Source organism: Hippopotamus amphibius, chromosome 4 (assembly GCF_030028045.1).
Source record: "Hippopotamus amphibius kiboko isolate mHipAmp2 chromosome 4, mHipAmp2.hap2, whole genome shotgun sequence".
NCBI lineage: Eukaryota > Metazoa > Chordata > Mammalia > Artiodactyla > Hippopotamidae > Hippopotamus > Hippopotamus amphibius.
This window is the reverse complement of record NC_080189.1, coordinates 186089223-186114632: the sequence shown is the minus strand read 5'-3', so window position 1 is coordinate 186114632 and position 25410 is coordinate 186089223. Positions and strand designations below refer to the sequence as shown.

Below are 25410 nucleotides of genomic sequence, written 5' to 3'. Positions count from 1 at the left end.
CACCGCCCCTGCCACCCTGCGATCGGCCACCAATGGGCAGTGAGGGCCAGTCCGCGCACGCTCCGCCCCCTAGGGGCTACTGAGACTTTGGATTGGCCAACTCTTCTGCGACGTGGGCGCCGCTTTCTCTCCGATTGGTGTGTCCGGCGCGGGGCGCCCGGTGCTCATTGGAAGAGGAGGCTGCGGGGGGCGGGGCAGCGCGAAGGAGCGTGCGGAGGGCGCGCGAGGTGAGGGCGCGCGAGGTGAGGGCGCGGGGCGGTCTCCGGGCCTAGGGCTGGGAGGGAGCCCCGGGCAGGGCCCGCGCGGGCTGGCGTGCGGGGCTGGGGCGGGAGCGCCAGCTTGGGCTGTGTCAGCAGTCCTGGGGCCGTGGAGCGCGGCGGCAGAGGGTGCGGTCAGGGGCGGCGGGCGGACAGCCTCGGAGGTGGAGCGCCCGGGGGGCGGAGCAGCTGTGCGCGGGTGGCGAGGGGCGTCTGCGGGGCGCCCTGCTCCATCAGGACGGCCAGGCCGGGGTCTGCTGGACGCCCAGGTCTGGGGGCGTGGGGAGAGCTCAGAGCCGCCGGGGCTAAGAGGTCCCCAGAGCAGGAAGAGGGTCCTGAGAAGGGAGGGGGGCCGGAAGTGCAGGCTGGCCAGTGCTGGAGCAAGCACAGCGGTGACCCGGGCGGGGAGGACCTGTGTGGCCACCCAGCAGCCCTAGAATAAAGGAGTGCTCGTTGGCGCCCTTTGCGGGAGGGGGAGCGCGGGAAGATGCCCAGCTTTGAGAGTGGGCTGCTCCCAACAGGGCTGGACGCCCCCCCCCCCCCAAACCTGGGGCACGTCAGCTCTGGATAACCGAGTTCTGCAGAGTATGGAGACCAAACGATTCCCTTTGGATTTGTTAGCAGGTGGGCCGTGTAATCAGGCTAATTTGGGTCAGGGGCTTAGAGCACGCAGCCTGGACCTGCATTGCAGGCCAGCCACTTGCTGGCTGTGTGACCTTAAGCTTGTCACTTAACCACTCTGTGTTTCTGTTTTCTCACCAGCAAAATGGGAGTTGTAATATTGCTGGTGCGAAGTTTGAGTTCATACCTGTCACACGCTCGGAAGAGACTAAGTGTTTGATAAATGTCAGCCCTGGAGCTTTCATTACCTTTGGTAATTTTAGGGCAACATCAGTGGAGCTGTATGTACTTTGCCTGAATTTAGCTCCGAACTTGGCAAAAGAAAGAATAACAGTTTCAGTGTGTGGGATTTGGCCTGCCATCTCCTCCAGGGCTCCTCGCGCCCCGCCCAAGCCTCAGGTTCCTCTGGGTGGCTGTCTGGTAGGTACCTCATGGAACAGAGTTGAGTGGAAGAGGCCCTGAACGCGTTTATTTTAGTGCATTAGTTTTGAAAGAAGATCTTCCCTCATTCTCTCTTGTCTTTTTTTTACATACAGAAACATAACTTCTTAAGTTTAATGGAACAGAATTTCTTTTTTATTTTTATTTTTTTAATTTTTTGGCGGGGAGCTGCGTTGGGTCTCCATTGCTGCACACAGGCTTTCTCTAGTTGCAGAGAGCGGAGGCTACTCTTCATTGCAGTGCACAGGCTTCTCATTGTGGTGGCTTCTCTTGTTGCAGAGCGCGGGCTCTAGGCGCTCGGACTTAGTTGCTCCGTGGCATGTGGGAACCTTCCCAAATCAGGGATCAAACCCGTGTCCCCTGCATTAGCAGCCGGATTCTTAACCACTGCGCCACCAGGGAAGCCCCTCCCCTTAAATCCTTAGTGTGAGTTAACTAAAGCCACCAGAAACCTGAATATTGCCCCCAGAGTTGGAGGTAGGCCCGTCCACTGTGGCCCCACCAGCGTGTGTTGGCGCCGCAGGGGTCCTCAGGCCGCCTGAGTGCCCCAGAGACACACAGAGTGATTCCGCCTGGGAAGGCTCAGGGAAGGAAGTAGCTGGACTTTCCTCGAAGTCTCGAGTTTGGGCGCCTGCGTGCTCACCCCGCAGCCCCCGCTGCTGCCTGTCCCCCTGAAAGGGTGCCTGCACGCAGAGGCTCCGCCAGCTGCTCGGCCAGTCGAGGTCCGCCCCGTGCCCACTGCTGGGCGCCGCCCGGGCACGCACCTGTCCCAGCTGGAGAAGCACGGCCTGGAAGGTTCACTCTGGCTCCTCAGGGAGGTGGGGGAGCAGGGCCCCCGCCTGGGGCGCTTGATCCAGCTCCTGGGTCAGTGTCCATCAGTGGGCACTCTGCTTCCGGGGGCCCAGACCCCCACCACAGGCGCTTGAGGCCCTGCGGCTGGTCACCCAGTGGTTTTCCGCCCCGTGTCCAGCTGCTCGTCAGAATCGGAGCTTTACATACAGGCACCTCTCCCGGTCATTCAGAATCCAGACCCCAGCCCGCTCGTCGTGCCCCTCCAGGGCCTACCCCGGGGGGCTTCCCGCGAGTCCAGGGGAAGAACACAAGCACTTTCTCTAGAATTTGCAAGCCCAGGCTGGTATTCCGTCCAGATGTCTAATGCCCGGTGTCTCCCACACGGCCTCAGGCACGCTCCAAGCTACTCAACATCCTCTCGCCGCCTTATGCAGGTGCTACTGGGCCCCGCACTCAGGCCGCCCCCTTCTACTCTGGTGTGCCGTCCTGGGGGCCTCGGTGTCTCCCTCCCTCAGCCTCAGCAGTGATTCCTGTCAGCCCTGCCCTGAGCAGCTGGCCCGGGAGCCCTCTGCACCAGCAGACGTGGGAGCAGCCTGCTGGCTGGGAGAACCCCTGCCCGGACTGGGGGCCCCGGAGCCTCGTGCCCCGCTCCCAGCAGCTGTCTCGGGGGGCCTGGAGCCACCCTGAGATGCGGCATGTGGGTTCTGGGCGGCCCAGCCCTCGCCCCTGCCAGACCTGTGTCTCCCTGACCAGGCTGCGGACCAGGGGGTGTGGTGGCCTGGTTTTTGAAGCTTCCAGAACAACTTGATACCGTCCGTGTCATCCGTGTCCTGAGCGCGGAAGGCCAAGTGCGCTGCTGTGCGGCCTCCCGCCAGCTTTGGGAGCCACCAGGGGCGCGGGCCCTGCGGCTGCTGCTGGACAGTGAGCCCAGCCTCAGCTGAGTGGCTGCAGCCTGGGCGTCACTGCAGCCCCTGCCGGCAGGGGAGGGCGGGCTGCTGGCTGGGCCAGGCACAGCATCCGCTGTTCTCTACTGGACCAGCTCGGTGGTCACAGCGGTTCTGACCTCCAGGGCGTCCCACGGGATCCCAGGTCGCCTTCCGCTCTTTCCAGATCCCCATGGAGACACACTTAAGGAAACTCACACCGGAGAATGCAAAGCAGACCTCACTCGGGTGAGCCCAGCGCGCAGGGGCCTCCAGCTGTACCAGGCAGCCTCGCCCCAGAGAGGTGGGTCAGGGCAGGGCGCCTGGCCTGGGGGGCGTGGGGCTGGGACACAGCCGGTTTCTCCCGCTTTCTGCAGGGGATGATGCGGGCTGACCTGCAGAACGCGGGAGGGCTGGGGCTTCCTTAGATGCGCCTGCGTGTGGGTTGAGGGCTGCCTCCCGGGTCACCGAGCAGGCGCCCTGACACAGGCGTCATCTTAGTGCTGTTTCCAGGACAGTGAAGCCTCTCGAGCTCGGGGCTGATGGTGCAGCCCTGTCACCAAGGGGACTGCGCACCGGACTCGGCCACTGCGCTGCACGCGCTTCCGGGCTGCTCGAGGGGTGGCAGCGCGTTGGAACGTGTATCCCTGGGCAGCCACCCGTGCCTGGTCACCCCGCTAGAGACCTGGATTTGGATCAGTTGGACCTGAATCCCAGAATTATTGCTGCAGTTAAGAAAGGTGTGTTGGGTGATATTTATATCAAATGATTGTGTGAAAGTGTGAACATACCTAAATACGCACTTCAGGTAGAACAGGTTTACGAGGTTGCCCGTCCGAGCCTCGGCAACCCTCTGCTTACTGATCCCAGGACGACTGGCCCTGATCAGCAACCTGATGCTGGAATGTGCTGCAGCTTTTTCAGTTGTGTCTGTGTGTTTTTAACTGAAAGGACTTTTTTTAAGTTAATTTCATTTTCATCACAGCAGTAAATGAATACCGTCTAAAAAGTGAAATGGAACTATTTACCACTTATGAGTCTTTCAGCATTTTTTTGTACTTACATCTGGGTTTCTCACCAGTGTGCTTATGCTGCTGTGTTTGTGTCGTGATTCCTCACAGGCCTCCTGTTTTGGGGGTGGGGGTTGGCTTGCTTGTGCCCTGTGTGCCCCCACTTCCTCCCCCCCTCCCCCCACAGTAGGAACACAGTTTGGGTCACATTAGCCATCAGAGTTGTGACTGGGGACATAATGGCTGTCACTGAACCTGGGGTTATGACTGTCTCCTTTCTTGTACCATCTTTGGTTTTCCCCCCAAAGTTAGTGGTTGCCTCCTTTTTTCATGTGCCGCATTTCCTAGGCATTTCTGCCTATTCCCACATGTTGCTGTAGGTTTGTCAGGCACCAGTGGCTCTTTTCTAAATGCTCAAAGGGTTGGCCAGCCCGCCGCTTCTGCGGGGGTCGGGGCACGTCTGTCCCCAGGCTGCACCGCTCCTCCACAGCCCGGCTGGAGCCCTGCACCCCCTCCATCCTGTCTCCTGGGGTGCCTGTTAGGGATGCTCATTAGCAGGTGACGGGAGCCCTGAGTGCACGCGGGGCTGGGCAGTGGATGCCATCCTGCTCTTCCACCCTGAGGGCACAGCAGCAGTTCTGTCTTTCCCCTTGATCCAGTCTTTGTTTTTTAACTAAAGCATTCGGTGCATACGTATTTCAGTAATCCTGATAAACTTGTGTTTAATTCTTCCTTATTATACTGTGCTATTCATCCTGTTTCTTTTTTGTGTTGTTTTTATTTTATGTCTTTCTCTGGATTGATTGGATGTGTGTGTGTGTGTGTGTGTCTTTTTTTTTGCTGCGTTGGGTCTTCGTTGCTGCACGCAGGCTTTCTCTAGTTGTGGCGAGAAGGGCCTACTCTTCGTGGTGGTGCACGGGCTCCTCATTGCAGTGGCTTCTCTGTTGCAGAGCACGGGCTCTAGGCACGTGGGCTCAGGAGTTGTGGCACGTGGGCTTAGTTGCTCCACAGCATGTGGGATCTTCCCCAGGGATCGAGCCCGTATCCCTTGCCTTGGTAGGCAGATTCTTCACCACTGTGCCACCACGTTCGATATATATTTAGCATATTTTTTTCTTTCTACTAGTTTGAAAAGTAATACACTGATCTAAGCTCAAATTGCTCACTCTCCTCCCAAAACAGCAGCTCCCTCGGGCCATTCGCCCCCTCAACTCTCCCCCAGTGCTGCCACCAGTGTGCCGACTCCCATTTCCTCTGTGCACGCCACTGGCCATCCCACGGCCTGGTTCAGGGGACATTCGTTTGGGCCCCTTCCTGCAGCCCCTCCCTGGCTGTGCACACGCAGGCCTGTCTTGGGAGATGTGTCCGGGTGGGCGAGGGACCAGGCGGAGGCCACTACTCCGGACACTGGGGAGAGGCCCCTCCGTGCATCCGGCCTCCCCAGGTCCCTTCCTTCCTGTCCCATCATGGTCATGTTCTGTGCAGGGGTCCCTGCAACTTCAGGAAGCAGGTGGACTGGCGCCTGCCCACCCGGTCACCAGAACTGGAGGACACTTGGCCCTGCTGTGTCACCGTGCACCACCATGTCTGACCTCGTCCTGTAATTGATTCTATAATTTCAGCCAAACTGAGGTCAGTAAAGGAGGTTCTGCATCTTTCCGGACCAGACCTTCAGAGACTGACCCGCCTCTCAGGCCCTGACGTGCAGCACTTGCTGAGGGCGGCCTCCTCGCAGCTGCGGGGAAACAGCGTCTGCACAGGTGCCCGCTGCCCTGGGGTTTGGCTGGAGCCCCCTCCCTGTCCCCTCTGCCGCTCCAGGCTGCGGGGGACGGTTCTTGGGCCAGACGAGGGGGGCAAGGGGTGCAGGAGTGAGCCCAGAGCCCAGGGGCCGAGGCGCTGCAGCCCCAGGGGCCTCCTGGCCAGCAGGGCCATGGCATCGGCCGGGGGAGGGGGCTCCGCTCACCTGTCTTTCCCCCCCTCAACCCAGCGCTCCACCTGCTCCGGCAGAAAGAGCAGTTCCCCGAGCAGCACCAGCGCCTGAGCCTGGGCTGCCCCGTGCTGGACAGGCTGCTCCGGGGCGGGCTGCCCCTGGACGGCATCACCGAGCTGGCCGGACGCAGCTCCACCGGGAAGACCCAGCTGGCGCTGCAGCTCTGCCTGGCCGTGCAGCTCCCGCGGCGGCACGGAGGCCTGGGGGCAGGTGAGTGCGGCCCCTCGGAGGGGCAGGCGGGGGTCCTGACCTGGTGGCTCACGGGCACCTCCCGTCAAGGTCAGAGGCTGCCCCTGGGGCCGTTTCCCACAGTTCCTGTCTCTCCACACTTGCTCTGCGATTCCTGCCTCAGCAGAGTGAGGGGGGCCAGGGGCCCCTCGGTGGGAGGGAGCCCCTTGCCTGCTGAGCGCAGAGCCCCGGGGCCTGGCCGAGCGGGGACGGAGCCAGCCCAGGGTGACTCGGTAAAGGCCCTGCCGTGGCCTGGCCCACACGGGGGCTCCCCAGACAGCCCCGCCCCGGGAAGGGTCTCGGACGTGCCAGGGAAGGTTGAGGAGGGTCAGACCGTGGCGTTCCTTCCGTCTTGCATCTCTTCTCCAAGTCTGAAATCCTCTCAAGACAGAATCAGGTCAAAATGGAAGCTACACTCTCACAAAGAGGGTGCGATGATGTGGTGTGGGCGCTGCTGGCTCTTCTCCGGGTCCCCTCCCTGCTGTGCAGTGACAGATGTGATGAGAGGAACGGGAGGCTCCCCGTGGCCCTGGGAGCCCTGATGGGGCTCAGGCAGCACTCGGCCAGACCACAGGCCCTTCTTCTTCTTTTTTATTTTGTGTGTGGGGAGGGCTGTGTTGGGTCTTCGTTACTGCGCACGGGCTTTCTCTAGTTGTGGCGAGCAGGGGCTTCTCTTGTTGCGGAGCATGGGCTCTGGGCACATGGGCTTCAGTAGTTGTGGCACACAGGCTCAACAGTTGTGGCTCATGGGCTCTAGAGTGCAGGCTCAGTAGTTGTGGCGCATGGGCTTAGTTGCTCCACAGCATGTGGGATCTTCCCGGCCCAGGGATGGAACCCGTGTCCCCTGCATTGGCAGGCAGATTCTTAACCACTGCGCCACCAGGGAAGTCCAGGCCTTTCTTCTTTACTTAACATTGAGATGTAATCCCATATGAGAAAATTCATTCTTAAAGTGTACAATTCAGTGGTTTTTAGCATTTTCACAAAGTTGTGCACCAGTCGCTACGATCTAGTCTTAGAATATTTCATCACCCCAGAAAGAAGCCCTGTCCCCGTGAGCAGTCACTCCCTGCTCTCCCCTCCCCCAGCCCATGGCAGCCACCCACCTGCTTCCTGTCTCTGGATTCGCCTGTTCTGTACATTTCAGGTAAATGGGATCGTGCAAATGTGCCCTTTCACCCCCATCAGAGTGTGTGTCAGTCCTTCATTCCTGTGTCCACCGTGTGCGCAGACCACTTACCCTTTCATCCTCTGACAGCCACGTGGGTTGTCCACACCTTTTGTTCGTACGTGGATCTGGGGGGACACCTAGGAGTGGGATTGCTGGCTCATGTGGTAGCTCCGTGTTTCACTTTCTGGGGACCCGCCAGCCTGTTCTCAGCAGCAGCTGCACCATTTTCCTTCCCATGAACGATGTAGGCAGTTCCAGTCCCCCCACGTCTGAGCCAACGCTGTCCTCCTGCTGCCGGCGTGGGTGGCTCCCCCGGCGCTGACCGCGTCCCCCTCGTGACGTTGACATCTCCTCACGTGCTGCGGCTCATTCGTGTGTCTCTGAAGTGTCTCTTCAGATCTTTTGCCCATTTGAACGCTTGAGTTGTCTTTTTGTGGTGGAGTTGTAGGAGATCTTTATATAATCTGGATCCTAGACTCTTAGCAGATGAACAATTTGAAGTGTTTTCTCTTTCTGTAAGCTGTCTTCTCACTTTCTCGATGGTGTCCTTTGAAGCAGTTTTCACTCTGATGATGTCCAATTTAACTGTCGTTTCTTGCTTGTGCTTTTGGTGTCATATCTGAGGGTCCACTGCCTGACTCAGAGCACTAAGGTTTACCCCTGCGTTCTCATCTAAGAGTTTCATGGTTTGGGCTCTTATATTTGATCCGCTGTGATTTAGTTTTCACGTATGGTGTGAGATGAGGGTTTACCTGTCCCAGCACCATTTGTTAGAATCTTTCTCCACTGAATTGTCCTGGGGACTTGGTTGAGAATCAGTGGCCCCTGGTTCTTTTCAGCTGCGGGACTCGGGCTGTATCTGCGGGTGCGGGTTCCAGGCCCCTGGGGATGCATCACCTGTGTTTTGTTTACTGGCTTTTCCAGGCACAGGAAAGCCAGTTACCAGCGCACAGCCCAGAACCATAGGAGGAGCCTTGACCGTGGAATTGAGAGAACGTCAGACCAATAGGGCCTGGGAGGGGCATCTCCCTTGTGTCTGCGGGAGGGGGTGCTTCCGAAAGCCCGGAGCCCCCGATCGTCCCACGTGCTCTCACTGGAGGCGGCCCAGGGCACAGACCCACAGGGCGCTGTCCCGTCAGCAGGCCCCCACGCTGGCTCGGAGGGGCAGGCCCGCGAGGGGCAGGGCAGGAAGGAGGGGGCCGTTCGCCTTGGGGCGGGCGGTCTGAGGCCACCCTGCAGCCACTCACCGAGCCGTGGCTTCGCAGGGGCCGTGTACGTGTGCACAGAGGACGCCTTCCCCAGCCGGCGTCTGCAGCAGCTCATAGCCCAGCAGCAGCGCCTGCGGGCAGATGTCCCGGGGGATGTGGTCAGGAAGATCAAGTTTGGCCACCAGATCTTCATCGAGCACGCGGCCGACGTGGTGAGTGTCTGAGGGGACGCTGCTGGGCGGGCGGACCGGGCACACCCCCTGCGGTCAGGCCCCGGTGCCTGCCTGCGGCGAGTCCTGTGCTGGGGACCATGTGTCACGCTCAGGCCGGCGTCACTCGGTACCTGGACTCGGGCCGAACTGGGTATCCTGTGTGTTTCTGTCACCCTTACCACAGGAGAGCAGAGAAGGGAGAGCACCTGACATGCCACCTCCTGCCCCAGACAAGCCCTTCCATCCCCTAGAAAAGGCCCCAACGGGGCAAGCGCCGCAGGCTCCTGTTCACCCAGCCGCAGAGCTGACCACTGCCCAAAGGACAGGACCGGCTGTCCGGACGGGGGAGCCATGTGGGGTGTCACCTCTGCCTCTGAAACGCGGGAGAGCCCCCTGGTCGAGGCCGTGGGCCCCCAGCCTGCACGAGCTCCCTCAGATTGCTGACTGTGCCTGGCTGGGCCGCGGGGGTGACCCCACCTCTGGAAGCCGTCCCCAGGGCGCACGCCCTCCCCTTGGGCGGGTAGCGGTGGGAGCACAGAGGGCGGTGGCCCCCCTCCTGCACCGGGGCAGGCGGTGGGGGGACAGCCAGCCGAGGTCATTTTTGGGGCTGAGCGACGAAGCAAAGGCTTCAGAAGGGAGACGGGAGACGGGACAGACCAGGGTGCCAAGGGTGAGTCCGTACGGCCACCTGCCTGGGCCCTTCCCCCGCTTAACAGTCGTTGTAGAAAGAATTCCAAGTGAAGGATGAGATGTGTAAACTTTTAATTTTTAAAAAATTTACAGTACAGTATCACACATAGCGCGGGGGAGTGACACGGTGAGCAGTGCGCGCGAGCCCAGGCGGGCTCGGGACGCAGGCGGCCATCCTCTAGGGGCCGGCGTGGCCCTGGCTTTGCGGGCGAGTGCGCCCTGCTGGTTAGTACGGACGGCGCTCAGGGCGCATGGATGCAGGAGGGACGGGTTAGTGCCGCAGGCTCCCCGCTCCGGGCCCTCCAGCCTCGCGACGGTCCCCTGGCTGTCACAGGGCCCTCTGGACACACAAGCAGCGCCGTCCCTGTTCTTCCAGGGCCAGTGCAGCTTCACTGCAAAAGGAGGCAGTGGGTCAGAGCCGGGCGGTGGCCTTCCTGAGTTTTGTTCTGGAAACAGCTCTGGTGGAGGAGGCCCCCGCCCCTCCACTGGTGTCTGCCCAGAGACGGGGGGGGCCCTGCCAGAGGGAGGCCAGAGGTGCAGACCAGGGCCTGACGCTTCTGCACCCCGGTGCCCCAGCGCTGCCTGCGGTGACGGGAAGGGGGGCAGGACTCACGTTAAGGTTCGCGTCCTCCAGGCCGCTGCTGCTGCTGTCGTTTTCCACGGAAAGAGGCTCTGCTGGAGACGCCCTGGAGAGTTAAGCACAGAGTTGGATTTCATGCCAGACACTCCACAGCTCTTAGCAGTTCTAGATGGAATGGCCCTGGGTGGCTGCTGGGCACTGGGCCTGAGCGTCCAGGCGGGCAGGGCGACGTGGCCCCAAGGGGCAGGGCTGCTCGGTGCACAGGGAGGGCACTTGGAGGATGGGCGGGGCTGGCCCGGGGGCACCTGCAGCCCCCACTCTGGTCCCCGCGTGGCCTCCTCGTGCGCAGCTAGGCACAGCCTGGGGGTCTCCACATTGGAGGCAACATTGGATGCAAGACAGACTCGGGTCCCTGCCCCCTCCACTGGGTGGGGCTGGGCAGTCCCGGTGACCGTGGTGGTGACAGGTCAGCCTTGGCAATATGACCGGGTCCAGGCGGCCAGTGCCCAGCATGGGGGCCACGGAAGGGGAGGGGCCTGTTCACTGTGATGGCCCAGGGCCGAGGGGTGGGGAGCAGGCCTCCAGGAACTTGGGAAACAGGATGGGAAGGATGTGAGGGGTCCCCTGCATGGTGGTGACGGCCACCTCCCCTCGGCTTCCAGGACACCCTGCTGGAGTGTGTGAGCCAGAAGGTGCCTGTGCTGCTGTCGCGGGGCATGGCCCGCCTGGTGGTCATCGACTCCGTGGCCGCCCCGTTCCGCTGTGAGTTTGATGGGGCGGCCTCAGCCCTCAGGGCCCGGCGTCTGCAAGCGCTGGGGGCCGAGCTGCGGCGGCTGAGCTGCGCTTTCCGGAGCCCCGTGCTGTGCATCAACCAGGTACCCCCCCTCCCCGCCCCCAGGGCTCCAGGCTCAGGGAGGGTGAGGCCAGTGGGGCGGGGCCGGGGTCCTCACCGCCACTGACCCCGATGATCTGGACCTTCCAGGTGACGGAGGCCACGGAGGAGCGGGGCCCGGCAGCAGGGCCGCCCGGGTGAGCGGGGAGCCCCGAGGGCAGGAGGCTGGTGGCGGGTCCGCAGTTTCACACGTAACACGTGACACCTGGGCTGTTTTTCAGTGTCGGGGGAGAGCGGGTGTCTCCAGCCCTGGGAATAACCTGGTCCAACCAGCTCCTGGTGAGGCTGATGGCCGAGCGGCAGCGCCCTGAGGAGGCCGTGTGCACCCCTCCCAGCCGCACCCTCAGGGTGACCTCCGCCCCACACCTGCCGCCCTCGTCCTGTTCCTACACGGTCACCGCCGAGGGGGTGCGGGGCACGCCCGGACCGAGTCCCACGGACGCGACGCCCTCCACCCAGTTACTGTCTCCTTGAGCACCGGGGCTGCGGGAGGTGCCTGGAAAGCCCTCTGCACCCCCCACAACCCCCTGCCTCCGGGAAGCTGGCTTTCCCTCCCTCCCGTGCCTACATCAGCTCCCGCCCAGATGCGGGCCCACAGCCTTCTCTGGCCCCGGGACCCCTGCCCGATGGGAGTCTCCCCCTGGACCCCACAGGTTGTGCATCCCCTTCTGAAAGCTCCCAACACCCACGTGTCAGGCCGCAGTGAGATGGAGGTCAAGACAAGCCCCCCCATAGCCGTCCTCACCCTGTGGTCGGGGTGTTGGCTCCTGGACCCCAGAGCGCGCGCACACACACGCCCCCAGCCTGGCACACAGTGAACACACTGCAGGCCACAGGGTCCAGGAGAGGTGTTGGCAGTGGGGAGCTGTTAATTCTGCGCTGCCTCTGCCACCAGCCACATCTGCCAGGAAATCCGTTCTGGACTATTCAGAAAGGACAGCACATCCCACTGGGCCCTCAGTGCCTCCTCCAGGCGTGGCCGTGGCATCCAGGGAGCAAGGGGGCTTACTTCTGCATAGACCGCGGGACCTCCCATCGGCCAGGGTCCTGCTGTATCTAGCCACAAGCTCCAGAATCTGAACATCTGGTCAAGGCAGCATGAGGCCCCACAGTCACCACAGGACATAACGGTGACCACACAGGCAGGGCTGCGTCCTCTTCACCCCATGGTCGCCGCACCTCTGCCCGCCTCCACTGCGCTGCCCGGCAAAGCAGCCGTGGACCCTTCCCAGCGCTTGCCCTCTGCCAGGCACTGTCCTCACAGCCCTGGGGGCGGTCCTGTCACCTCCCACAGTTCCAGGAGCCAGATGGACACTGGGCCCAGGCTCCCTGGGGCGGGGCCGTAAGTCCCGCCCTCGGGCGCACACTCTGTGCATTCTCCTAGGACAGGGGGATGTGCTTGCAGAGTCAGCGTGCTTGCAGAGTCAGTGACCCTAAGCAGATGGCATGACACATGTCAGACAGGAAGAGGCTCTTTTAGGGTTGGAGTTTCACAGAAGAGCCTTTCCGCAAAAGTACAAGGACTTTACAACAGAAAATAAAACACTTTATTTTTGTAAGTTAAACAGTTCCAAAAGATTTCCTAGGCAAGTCACACCAACAGTGAGAAAAGAAAACTATCGCTCCAAGACAGAAGGCACGTTGCACAGCAGACCCCTTGCAGAGGTGCAGACCAGCACAAGCACACGCACACACAGCCCCTGGGTGGCCGCACCTGCCCACCAGGCTGACAGGCCGTTGGGGGTGCCCTCCCACCAAGGGCCCCAGGATTCTGCAGTGGGGCTTCCTCTCCATGTCTCAGGAACACTGACAAGTCCCAGGGGAGTGCCCACCCTGCCTTTCCCCGGCCTCTCAACTAATCCCATCCCCCAGCGCATGCCCCAGGGACAGCCGGACGGTCCTCACCGGCCTGTGACCCCCAAGGGGTAGCGCCACACCACTGTATAAACTACCTGGGTCCCCCTGTCATGCCGGGGACCTAAGCTGAAACCGCGCACACGTCTTCACGTACCAGCCCAACCACAGCTCACGTAGCTGACTTGAGCCTCTGGTTGGTGCTGTCGAGTGCTGCTTTACTTTCCAGAAACCCCACGACCACACGGCACTTCATTCAAAACCAGGCACAGATGTAAACATACCAAAAGTTGGCCTCATACAGATGTAACGTCCCTTCCCCAGAACATTCTATAAAGTTATAACAAGTGCTACAAACTGTCAACTCTGAATCCTTAGCAATACTTCTGTTTTACTATAAAGACCATTACATGATATTCCTTGAAGCCTTCTCATCAAATATTAAAGTTTCAGAAAACAACTGTCTGAATCCCTGCAGCATGGGGACCAGCGGCTCCCTCGCCCCAGGGGCGCACCCAGAGGGGCGCAGGAGGGTTGGAAGGCCCTGCTCCCCACGCCCTCTGCCCTGGGACACACCCTTCTACTCACTCACGCAGACACTCAGCTCCTCCACTGCCTGTCCCCCCTCTGGCCAGCAGTCCAGCTTGACAGAAACGATGCAGGAATGGGTGCTTGCCCTCCAGGGTCCTCTCACCAGGAAAAGAAACCACCAGCTGCTCGCTGGGAATGTTAAAATCCTGACCCCTGGTTCATCTCCATCTCCATACAAGTTCAAAACTCAGAAACTGTAAATTCCCTGGCAGCATCCCCTCTGAAACACAAAGGCTTTTACAACCTGGCTTCAGGAAGGCCCTCCAGCCTCTCTTACCCCAAACACTGTCTCCACGTGGCCTTGTGAAAGCCACCACAGCCCTCAGGGAACCAGGGCCAGAGGGCTCAAAGCCAGGCCAGGTTCAACTAACGCCCCTGCAAAGAAGGTCTGTTTTCACCAACTGGGAGCTTAAAATTCAGTTCTCAGCCCCATGTTTATTCTTTCTAAATGCCCTTTGTTTTTCCAGAGATAACTGTCACTAAGGGAAACTGGGTGGCTTTCAGATGTCCTGTATCAGCTCTGTGGCTGGGAGGAAACTTCAATGTAGCGGAAGGTGGAGCTGGGACAGCTTGGTCCCCTTCCTGGTTACGATGTGACGATGTGACAGACTCATCACCCCCACTGCACCTAAACCTGAACGGGCCACAGTGCCCACGGGGGGACACAGCTCTGCTCTTTTTCCAGTGCTTTTTTACAAGCCATCAGATTCTCTTAAACGCCTCTAGAGAGCACTGAGTAAATGCCTGATCCACTGGATCCTGCAAAACCTAAGTGGGGTCAGGAGGCCAGGAAAGGAGCGTGGCCAGAGGAGACGGGCCACAGGAGAACTGCCAGCCTTGCGGGCCCCCAGCCCTGGGTCAGGGCGCCTGCTCTAGGGGACACGGCAGCTGTGCCCTGTGGTGACCCATGATTAAATCACAAGAACGTTTAAACAAAATTTAAAGCCCAGCCTTGCTGTAACAAAACCCCAGTATGTTGCCACCTCCAGCCCTCAGCCTGTGGTCCACACTCGGGGTGAAAGGCACGTGCAGTCCAAAGGCACCCCCAGAATGAGCCCCCCAGTCTCCACAGCAAGCCCCCTATAAGTTCCCAATCCCATGTACCAGCCTGGCCCAGTGCAATGTGTGAGGAAGAGGTGGCTGGGAGCGCCTCTGCTGAGAGAAACTAAAATCGAAACCTGCAGCATTTCACAAGGATGCTCACAGCTCTCCAGACCCTCTTTCAAACCTCAGCAGCATGGATGTGCCCTTGTACAGCCGGCGTCATCTGGAATTACACCTTCTGAACCTACCAGCTAAGTCTTACGGATTCCTTTACAGAATAACATCTCAGGGTTGGTGTGAAAATGTTTCTGGGGCTTCCCTGGAGGTCCAGTGGTTAAGATGCCATGCTTCCAACGCAGGAGCACTGGTTTGATCCCTGGCTGGGTAACTAAGATCCCACATGCTGCGTGGCACAGACAAAATCAGGAAAAAAAAAAAGAGAAGAAAATGTTTCTATCAGAACCACCCTGTGTGACTTAACCCTACAAAGAAGAGCTTTTTAAAAGGAAAACGTGCATCTCCACATGCTTAGTGTACAGGGGCTGGGGTGGGGGGAACGGGCTCCACAGGGGCTGAGACAAGACCAGGAGGGTGGAGCCTCCTCGCAGCCACCCCGTCTCCCCTGCTGCTTAACCCCAGCACTGCTGCCACACGTCACCGGATCCTGTTCTCAAAGGATGCAGCTTAGGGTTCCAGTCTTAATGAACAGCCTCAGCACCACATTACAACTGAAAGCAGGCTTCGGTGCTGCGCCGGCTCCGCGCCCGGCCGGGTCCCTCCGTTGGGCTTCGGCAGCTCTCGGCCACTAGGGCTGCAGACCGCTTAACAGAATTCAGGGCAAAACTCCAGCAGGTGGTGGAGGTCACCATCCAGGAAAGGAGGGGACCCCCGGGCCGCCCTGCGGGGGGGAGGGTCCTGGCCAAGCTTTGAGGGTCTCATCGCTCGTTAGCCTCGGGGGTTAATCTAGCTCTGCCTCGACCCCCGAGGGCCAGGTTGGCGTGGCTGGCGCTCAGAGCACTCGAGTCTGCCAGACAATTATTTCGTTCCTGCGTGAGAAAACAAATGGAAAAATTATTCTTAACCAGTACCTCACACGCCTCCAGCAATCCTCACACTAACAGCAGCTGCACGACTCACGTCAACACACACGAGTCCTGATGCTCAGGTGTGTGTGTGCAAAAAACGAGCGGGAGCGAAAGGACTGTGTCAACTCCAGACCTTTTAAAAACAAAAGTAGTTTCTTTTATCGTCACCACCAGGAATGCACCCTCCAGCACCCTGCATCTTTGAACTAGAGGCCTGGCGACAGCACCCCAGGAACAGCTGCCTCCCCAGGGTGCTGGGGGGTGAGGAGGGAGGTCAGCACACCTTACTGTCCGAGACCGTCAGGTAGTTTACCAGCGGGACTGAGGCAACTGGGAAAGCTGCTGCGTTAGCAGGTGTGGCGACCAGGACACCTGCTCCCGGGGGACGGGCAGTCTGAGCCATGTCTCAGGAGAGGCCAGAGGCCTGGCCGCACCCTGACAGTCACACACGGAAAATAAAAAGGCCATTTTTGATGGAGACCAGAATGCGAACAGTTTTAAATGCAAAGGTGACAGGTTTGTGTGAGACTTGGACAGATGACAAAGTGCTACAGATTGTTGTGTCAAAGTGACTGTACTTAGTAAAGTTTTGAATAGTTTTTTAAAACATTAACAGCTTAGATAGACATTATATGAGTTATAAAAACTATTAGAAGCTAAAAATCATACAAATTAATAACGGGTGAAGTTCTGATATTACTTTATCAGAATATTTAAGCGTCAATCACTGTATTTTGAAAGACCATGAATTCATACACTGAGATGCTCACAGCATTCCCATAATTCAGAGAGCCAGGTTCATGCTGACTGTGGAAGCACCATCGTGACGTCTGTTTGCCTTGAATCAGAAATACTGGACTATTCACAGGCTCTGCTGAAACGGCGGCCGTGCCCGGGAACGGGCCAGCCAGCATGTAAAGGGTGTTAAGTGGGACGGGACTCCTTACTTGGAAGTGGTCTTCGGCCGCCTTGCCACCCACGTTAAGGACATTCAGAGAACTGGCGCGCCTCATGCTGCACCCGGGCCGGCGGACATGCAAGGACAAACCGTCAGCGCATCAGTCAACCAGGAGCAGGGAGAACAGCAAAGCCACCCCTCCAAGGCCTCCGTCACCACGGGGGCCTGGGACCGTCCCTAACGGAGAGCAGGCCTTTACCTCTCCGGGACTGGGATACCCACCCAACTCTTAACACGGATGCCCCACATCTACTGTATTTCACACCCAGTAGAAAAAGGTGCCGTTTCTTTGCATCTCTCTCAGCAAAAAGTTTCTCTTAAAGTACCATACATAAACCCCAGTGTCGTTAGTTTCACTTCTTAAAATCTGTCCCCCGCAGCAGCCGAGGCTTTGCCGTGCCACTCGCTGACCCCGCGTGGGAGCCCGAGGAGCCTCCTGAGATGATGCCTATAAAACTCACCCCCACCACGTGACCGTGTCAAAGAGACCCTCAGAGCTCACTATTAACATCAAATGCATAAATAGCGTCTGTACTTTGTACATTTTGCTATATTAAAACTAGGAAAAAACAATCTTTTACTAGTAAAATAAGCTCTGAGGCTAGTATTTCTCTGCTCAGAAACCAAAATATATAACAAATTTCATGGCTTTACATTTACAAAAAAAAGTGATTTAAACATATTATTTACTTTTTTCTCCCATTTGATACCCTTCAAATACTTAATAAAATATCCTACAAATTACCTATAATCTAAATGGAAATTATAGACAGTCGTAAAATTACTGTAATAGCCTACTGCCACCACAGATGACCTCAAGCAGAAAGTCACCTTAGCTTTTAAAGCTAAAAGAACCTGGATTTCCCTGGTGGCACAGTGGTTAAGAATCCGCCTGGTCCAGGAAGATCCCACATGCCACAGAGCAACTAAGCCCGTGTGCCACAACTACTGAAGCCCGCGCACCTAGAGCCCGTGCTCTGCCACCACAATGGGAAGCCCACGCACCGCAATGAAGAGTAGCCTCTGCTCGCTGCAACTAGAGAAAGCCTGTATGCAGCAACGAAGATCCAATGCAGCCAATAAATAAATATATAAAAAATAAGAATAAAGCTAAAAGAACCAATATGAAGGATTATTTTTTAATAAACCTTTTAAATTAAGAAGTGTATCTTGTGACCTCCCTGGTGGTCCAGTGGTTAAGAATCCACAGGAGACGTGGGTTCCATCCCTGATTGGGGAACTAAGATCCCACATGCCACAGGGCAACTGAGCCCTCGCACCACAACTAGAGAGAAGCCCGCGAACTGCAACAAGGAGCCCTAGCCACAGTGGAGGATCCCACACGCCGCAACAAAGACCTCACATGCCACAACTAAGACCTGACGCAGCCAAAAATAAAATAAATTTAAAATAATGTTTATAATAGGATCAATAAATCTGAACTTGAACCCCTACGACATCAACGGCGACCACTATCATTGGCAAGCTGAGGGCGTGGCTGCAAGGCTGAAGCACAGGGGTGAAGGCTGAGCACAGCCACCCCCACACGCGGGGGCTCCAGCTGCAGGGACCAAAGGCCCAGGTCACGGCCGCACGGCAGCGCCACGGGCACTGAACTACACCAACAGCAAAACCATAACTGACTTGCCCCCAAGTAAAGCTCACTCCCCAGATTTCCCAACGAGGACAAGATAAAAACATCCCGACGAGCCCCACACGAATGCTGCTAGAGCTCGGAACACGCTTTCCTCCAACCAGAACCACTGAAGAACAAAGGATAAAACCAAGCCAAATCACAAGTGAATCACATTCTGGCACAGCTAATTATTCTGTTATTCAATTGGCCAGCTAACTTCTTCTAAGAAAGGGACACAAACCTCCTTTTCTTTACAAGATGAAGTGAAAGAACAGCGTGCTCTGGTCAATGACACGTCCGGATCGCCCCCACACGGCCTCGAACCCGTGTGTCCAGAACACGGAGGAGTCCCGCGCTCCCCTGCGCTGCGGACCCTGCTCCTGGGACGCCCACTGCAGGGGCTCTCACGGCGTGGCCTGACCAGCAGCACTGGCGCTGCCTGGGAACTTGCTAGAAAGGCAAACTCACCCCCTCCCCCCCCCCCCCCCTGCATCAGAACCTCAGGGATGTCTGCTTCACGAAGCCTGCAGAGGCTGGGGCCCGCTCCAGCCCGAGAGCCGCTGGTCCCGTGAACAAAGACTGTTCCTCTTCCCTGGGAAGATTACTTTGTTCTCTGCATTTGATGGGATAAACGTTCTACATGACTTAGTTTTTCAAACAGTTCAGGAAGATACCATCCCAAGTAATATTATCTATGAAGAATGTTAGTGCAGCGAGTGTGGGTCTGTTCCTCGCCAGGGTCATCGGTCGGGCTGGCAGAGCACGCCAGCGCCGTGGGCGCGCGCACTGGGGGACGTCCCCACGCTGCACGTGGGACCGACAGGCAGTCGTGAGGAACGAGAGGCCGTGCGCTCCGCCGCGGCGCGGGGCTCTGCGTCAGAAGGCCCCGAGACACCGCGAAGCTCCGGCCGGCGGCCCCGGCCCCGGCGGGACCGGACGGCGGCCCGCACAGCACAGCGCGAGACGCGCCCGCCCGCCCTCAGCGGAGCCGCGGGAGCGCTCGGGGGGCGCCGGCCGTCTGCTCAGACCCTCGCGGCCGTGAGAAAGGGCTTCCCCCTTCCAAACACCAGAGGGCAGGCAGCAGGCTCTCGTTCCAGCTCTGGAAATCAGACGACGCACCTCGGCACTCCCTCCACACCCGGCGCCAGCTCCGCCGGGCGGGCGCGCCCGCAGCGGCCCCGCCCCCACCGCCCCGCCCCACCCCACCGCCCGCAGCGGCGCGGCGCGTCAGCGCCCTCTGCAGGAACGCGACTGGACACACCGTTCTGAGAAGCGGGCCCACGGCGGCACGTAAAAACCCAGCCGCTCTTCTCGCCTCAAAGGCAGCGGGAAGCAAGTCTTTCCGCCAGCGGAGATGGGGGGACGGGGGCGCAGAGCTAAGGGCGGGCCCGGCCCCTCAGCTCACCCGCGAGGCGTGCCCCGGAGGGCGGGCCTGGGCGACACCAGGGGTCCCGGGAGCCAGACCCCGACGGACGACAAGAGGGGTGAGCCGGGACAGGCCTGGCAGACAGCGAAGGGCGCACCTGCAAAGGCGCATACGTTATGTTCCCGTATGTCACCCGAAGGGACTCGGTCTCAGTCCCGAGACAGGAGAATCCTTGCAGAACTTGAAGCGAAGCACTTTAAAACAGAGTCACACTAGGAATCCATCTTTAAAAAGCAGGTACTGTTTTAGGGAGTTCCTGAGTTTCACAGAACAGCTGACAACACAATACAGTGTTTCTGTGAGAAACGCGTCCAAAAACAGGAAGCCATTTGCACCAGAAATAACCCAGAAACCAGGGCGATTTTTTAACACTAACAGAGAAGGACAAAGAACACTTCCTCTGATGAACCTTATAAAAGACAAGGAATAGCTCAGAATCAAATTCCTTTGACAACTTAGAAGTTATTGTTCAAAAGACCCTGAAAGACTCACGACTGAAACCCTTTTCTAAGCACACGCAAAACCTAAGGTTTTTTAAATCTAAAGAAACTCGTTGTAATGAGTCTTGAAATTGTGATCCTTCTATTTAAACCATTTTTCTTCCTATAGTAATACCTGTAAGATGAGATTTAATATAGTCATAGATGACATGTGATTTTAAAGATGAAAACTAAAGGATTTAAACTAACGCTGGTTTTAAAAATGAATCATGCATATTTAGAGAAAACAACTTAATATGTTCAATATTTTAATACTAAATCCCTACTTTTCACTGCTAAGGCTTCCTGGGAACATGTAACAAAGTCAAAGAATTCCATAAATTTCTTCTAAAGGCTTCAGCTCTTTTAGCCTCTAAACAGGAAATTTCACAATTTTTTCTCAACCTACCCTGGGAAAAAATTAGAGTGCAGCTACTAAACCTTTCCATCACTCCCATGTGGGAAGCAGGCTGAATGCTGTCCTCCAGTCTGCCGCAGAGAAGGGTGAGCAGGAGAGTGCGCGCGGGTGGGCAGGGCTGGAGATAGTTACCCAGGGTTCTTTGGCTCACTGTCTCGTGAACTTCCTCCCTTCAGCTTCCTAACCAGCTTCTCACTGCTGCGTCTAATTGAAGCCCGGAGTTTGCTAAAGGAACCACTGCGTTTTAAAGATCCAGTGCCATCCTGAAAAAAACGTGAACAAATGTGAGGCTGCAGATGGTTCTCCCTCCCAACCCCCAAGAGGCAAAACTGAATGAAAACAAGAATTCACATCGTGGTTGACCTCACAGTCTCTGACTTGCTGGTAATGTGATTCCTACCGAAACGACCAATTTGCCATGTGTGTAAATACACGTTTAATAGAAACCTGTCCATTTTAAATTTCATTAGAGAAAATCCAATGAACATGAAAAAGCTCATTCGGACAAAGTAATAAAATCCCCAGAGGAAAGTGAATTATATTACTGTCTTGAAACAAAAGATACACAAAAAGTCTCAAGGAAATTAAGGCAGCTTCTAGGAGTATCACCAAAATCAAACTGCATGTTTAATGAATATAGAAGCATCTGGTCCACAAAATGATACAGGACCCGAAACGTTTGGATTTGACACAGGCAACTTCCTTTTAACAATTTCATCTACATGCAGCAGATACACTGTTTCTTCTTTAAGTTTTAAAGGACAGTTTTATTAAATGTTGATTATAAAAGTAGCGGGAAAATGAAATAGAACGCTCATTCTATACAAATAACTAAAAACCCTTAGATGCCTTGCAGGAAGCAAACGAGCGCTCAGCTTTCATATAACTGATTCAGACATTAATCAGTGAAACATTTGGCAGTATTTGGATATGAAAATCAAATACACAGAGTGAAAAAATGTGTATAGAGCAACTTTTATTCTCAGAATGAATCACTTTAGTATGATTAACAGTAGCCCCGCCCCTTCTAGAAGCTACGGCAATGCTGCATTCCATGGAAAGAGCGAGAAGTTCTACCAAGCAGACAGACACCAAGACACAGGTCAGTTGGAGTGAGTTTATTATAGTTAGAAAGACACAAATACACAAATCACTGAACACTTAAAGATTAGTAGAGAAAAGCAGAATTGCCAAAATTCCACACAAACGCTACACAGCAAACTCTACTTGAGCACGGTCCTAAAGGGAGCGCCCAGAGCCCAGGGTGGTCCCACCAGGTCTCCAAGCGCAACAGGAGCAGCACATGCCCTACTCTGACAGCCTAGCTAGTGTCACAGTCACCATCATGCCATTGCAGTAACACCTGGGGGATACTACTAGCTACCTCTTACCGACGTGAACAGCTAATCGCTCTTAGTTTTTAAACTTGTGTATTACACAGTAAATGGTTTTATTAATACAGTTTATATTACTAAGTACATATCTGGCAAAGCTACATGTATACAGAGATAAGGAACCCCCCAAAGGACAGCAGCACCAAAAGGAATGGCCAGTCACAGAGAGGTGCAGCTCTGACAAGAATCCTAGGGGATGGCTAGACACAGCAGTCAGCACTGGAGGGAGAAGGAAAGCTGGAGGAGGTGCCGCCCGTCATGCAGGAGACAGTGTGAGGGTCACACAGGGCAGCTAGGCCTGTTAGACAGAAACGGAGAGAGAAAGCCCAGGTGAAACGCATGAGAAAAGAGCCAGTTTCCACGTAGCACAGCTTGGCTTACAGTATTTCTAGGTCACAAAATCTTAGCAGCACTGCTTTAGGATTTGGAATTACCTTCTGCCTGCTTCTGTCAGCCCCGTATAAAACAGGTACTGGACCTTATGTTAACTTTTACATAATCTAGACTACTCACTCCTAATCATCATCAAAATAAAATTCAACATTTTTAGAGCACAGACTAGCACCATGCTAGAAATCTCCTTGATACTTACAATAAAAAGGTTTTCAAGTTACTGTACATAAGGAGATTCCAAAGCAAAAAACAGCGACCAAAAGAAAGACGCTGCTATGCACAAGAAGAGTGCAATCATTAAAGCTTTAACTGTCAGAAATCCTCTGCAACCCTAAGCTACAAAGCTCTCTCTGAAATCAGACAGGACTTTCTCTGAAAAACACCAACATTTCAGACATTTCAGAAATTTTAAGAAACACTGACTTTTAAAGTTTATAGCACATTTTAAACATGCAGTTGATAAATCCAAAATGAAAGTAACTACAGAAAATGGATTTCCGAAGCAGCAACGCATCCTGGGTCCTGGCAGATGGGAAGCCCCAGACCACGGGGACCTGAGCCCGCCCGCGCTGACTCACCATGCGACGCTGAGCAAGTCATTTAACCAGCCCGAGCTTCATCTTTCTCATCTTTAAAATGGAAAAATAAAACTTGTTACCAACTCCCCACCAATGCTGGGAGGACAAGAAAACACAAGTTCTTGCTGCTCTTCAGAAAAAGAATGTTAAAATGTTAATATAATTCTATAAATAGTACAACTCCTTCTGTTCATTTCCAAATTCAGTGCTACACTGCAGTAGTATTATTTATAATATTTCTGTACTGAACACTCAGCAGAATACAGAAGAGTGATTTCACTCAGATTCCAAGAGTGTTTCATATACTTACACACACACTCACTCTCGCTCCCCGCCCCCACCTCCCACCCCTGCAGGGCAGGTTGGGCTGGGCTTGGGGAGCAGCACCTGGGGCTGGGGGGGCAGGGAAGCAGGTCTGCCCGCCCCTCTGGCTCTCACCCCCTGGGAACCTCGCCCGTGAGAACCATCGGGAAGGACAGCACAAAATCACCCAAAACAAGGTGGATTTCTACTCAATACAGACTTGAGGGTTGGGAGGTTTCACTGCATTCCAACACTTTAAAAATAGTCTAGATCTTTATACTGCCATGAAATATCTGCATCAAAAAAAAGTGGGTTTCTGAACAGAAATTAACAGTATAACGTATTGGTTAATAATTTACTTGCTGTATAATTCTTATCTATGGGTTTCAGGTGATTTGGTGTTTTTAAATTGTTTTTCTTTGGTATATTCTAGTTGTCTTCCTAATGTAGTTTTTTAAAAATAAAACAAACTATTTCTAATTAACAGTATAGCTCCTTCCCAGTAATCCTGGGAAAGAGTTTAGTATCAAAAGCTTTTAGAAATATTAACATGAGGAGCAGTATGAAAAGAAGGGGGATGGGGGGGGCCACTTCTGAAGGACCGCAGTGGAGAACTGGCACTTGGAAAACAGAAAGGCCAGAGCAGATGAAGGCTGACTTTGGGAGCTGGGGTTGCAATGAGAATGTAAGACGTGTGGTGCTTCCCGGCGGCCTGGTGGGACAGCTGCAAACGCAATTTCGTAATGACAGTGCAGCCCCGAGGCTCCTCCAAGGCCTGGTGGGGACCCAGGACCCAGTGACTGGCACACGTGGGCCTCACAGTTAACGTGAAGCCAGTTTCACCCAGAAAGGACCACGGTGCACAGCACATCTGCGTCTTTAGAGGCAGGACCATAAGACTTCCTTCTTGTGACTTTTAGATCTGAACAGTTTACACAAAAATAACCTTTGATGGACTTACAACTTCAAGTAACAAAAAGAACAAAATTACTTTACATAGGATTCAGTAACTGATTTCTCTGATGAGAATTTTTTAATTACATTTATTGTTGGGTTTTTTTCATGTTATAAAGGTAATATCCTGTCCTATAAAAATTTGGAATATTTCAATAGGTATAAAAAATTTAAATTCAAAGGTAAACACTGCTAACAATTTGATTTATTTTTCCTTTGTTTTTCTACTATTGCAAGTTCAGAGTCTTAGGAATACTTCATCCCTTAACAGTCTCATAAATACATCTTTGATTATGTCTTCCATTATTTCTTCAGGTTGAAATCTTTGAAGTAGAACTACTGGATCCAGGGATATGAACATATCTGAGACTTCTAATATATATTAACAAACCATCCTCCAGCATATTTGTAAAAAAATATATAATCCATAAGTATATTAAGATATATTCAGATCACTGCCCCCTTAACAGCTTTGAATATGATGTATTTGATAGGCAACTAATAAAATAACATTACTTTAATTTAAAAAAAAAAACAAAATTATACTTCCCTAAACAAATTATCTACCATGTCAAGAATCTCATCCAGAAACTTAACATGAATTAGAATATGTCCAGTAGCCCTGTGCTTCTTCTATTTTAATGGCATATGATCATCGGTTCTGTAATGAATGAGACTTGCAGTGCCTGCAGGGAATAACTACTATAACCGAGTCTGTCTTGTCTCTGACCACACTGCCCTTTGTGGTCCATGTTATCCTGAGAAAGCCTGCATGTAGTGTCTTGTGAAATGGTCATCAAAACCTAAGTGAGGGCTGCATGCCTGTTCCCTGCCGTCTTCCGAAGAGAGCTGCTCAGTGCTTTACCTACAGTAGCGGTTTCCAAACTTTGTTTACAGAGCACTGAAATCCTTTTTTAAAAAATTAAAATCTAATGTAGAACCCCAATATAAAATCTAAATAGCATTTTCTCATTATACATGTGTTAACAAGTTCTTACGATAATAAAGTAAACCCGTAAGAACAATGTAGCTGCCTCTCAGAACCTGTGATCTGAAATGTGAAGCTACAAGACAGGTCCAGCCTCAGCACCCACCTCAACTCCCAATTTATTTCTCTTTTATCTTGACTGCATAACACTGAGAAAATCTTGATGCAAACAGGAAAATGGTTGCAAATAGCAACAATTCCTAAATCTGCCTGCCTTGTAATCCCAGGCAAATCTGCCCTCGCACAGACATGGCACTGAACACGTCATCCTCATACCTGGACAGAGACAATGTG

General features: G+C 54.8%; 2 protein-coding genes across 25 annotated transcripts in view; one reads left to right on the top strand and one right to left on the bottom strand.

Moving 5' to 3' along the window:
• The first annotated feature begins 89 nt into the window (after positions 1-89).
• XRCC3 (X-ray repair cross complementing 3) lies at positions 90-13226 on the top strand. Of its 7 annotated transcripts, none has more exons than XM_057730368.1 (9): positions 90-227; positions 3222-3338; positions 3548-3774; positions 5667-5804; positions 6032-6244; positions 8699-8853; positions 10786-10998; positions 11106-11152; positions 11237-13226. In XM_057730368.1, the coding sequence occupies exons 2-9, from the start codon at positions 3262-3264 to the stop codon at positions 11487-11489; spliced, it is 1323 nt and encodes a 440-aa protein (XP_057586351.1). In that variant the 5' UTR covers positions 90-227; positions 3222-3261; the 3' UTR covers positions 11490-13226. The 7 variants fall into 7 exon arrangements, with proteins under 7 accessions (XP_057586351.1, XP_057586346.1, XP_057586352.1 ...); XM_057730363.1 differs by having other exon boundaries at positions 3536-3774; XM_057730369.1 differs by having other exon boundaries at positions 215-242.
• Positions 9627-25410, bottom strand: part of KLC1 (kinesin light chain 1) — a 63349-nt gene continuing 47565 nt past the window's right edge. For 6 of the 18 annotated variants that reach the window (XM_057730341.1, XM_057730344.1, XM_057730342.1 and 3 more), the window contains 3 exons: positions 20639-20769; positions 16537-16603; positions 12540-15550 (listed from right to left, as the gene is read on the bottom strand). In XM_057730341.1, coding sequence (XP_057586324.1) covers positions 15440-15550; positions 16537-16603; positions 20639-20769 — 309 coding nt within the window. In that variant the 3' untranslated portion in view covers positions 12540-15439. Of the gene's footprint in view, positions 9936-10156; positions 10230-12539; positions 15551-16536; positions 16604-20638; positions 20770-21609; positions 22199-22871; positions 22923-25410 lie in introns of those variants that run through there. The other 12 variants (XM_057730352.1, XM_057730355.1, XM_057730358.1 and 9 more) reach the window with 7 other exon arrangements.

Coding starts and splice junctions, on each gene's coding strand:
- XRCC3 (XM_057730363.1), top strand. CDS start 3,262: ATGCAAAGCAGACCTCACTCGGGTGAGCCCAGCGCGCAGGGGCCTCCA. Junction 3,339..3,535: donor GGCAGCCTCGCCCCAGAGAG/GTGGGTCAGGGC, acceptor GCGTCATCTTAG/TGCTGTTTCCAGGACAGTGA. Junction 6,245..8,698: donor GCACGGAGGCCTGGGGGCAG/GTGAGTGCGGCC, acceptor GTGGCTTCGCAG/GGGCCGTGTACGTGTGCACA.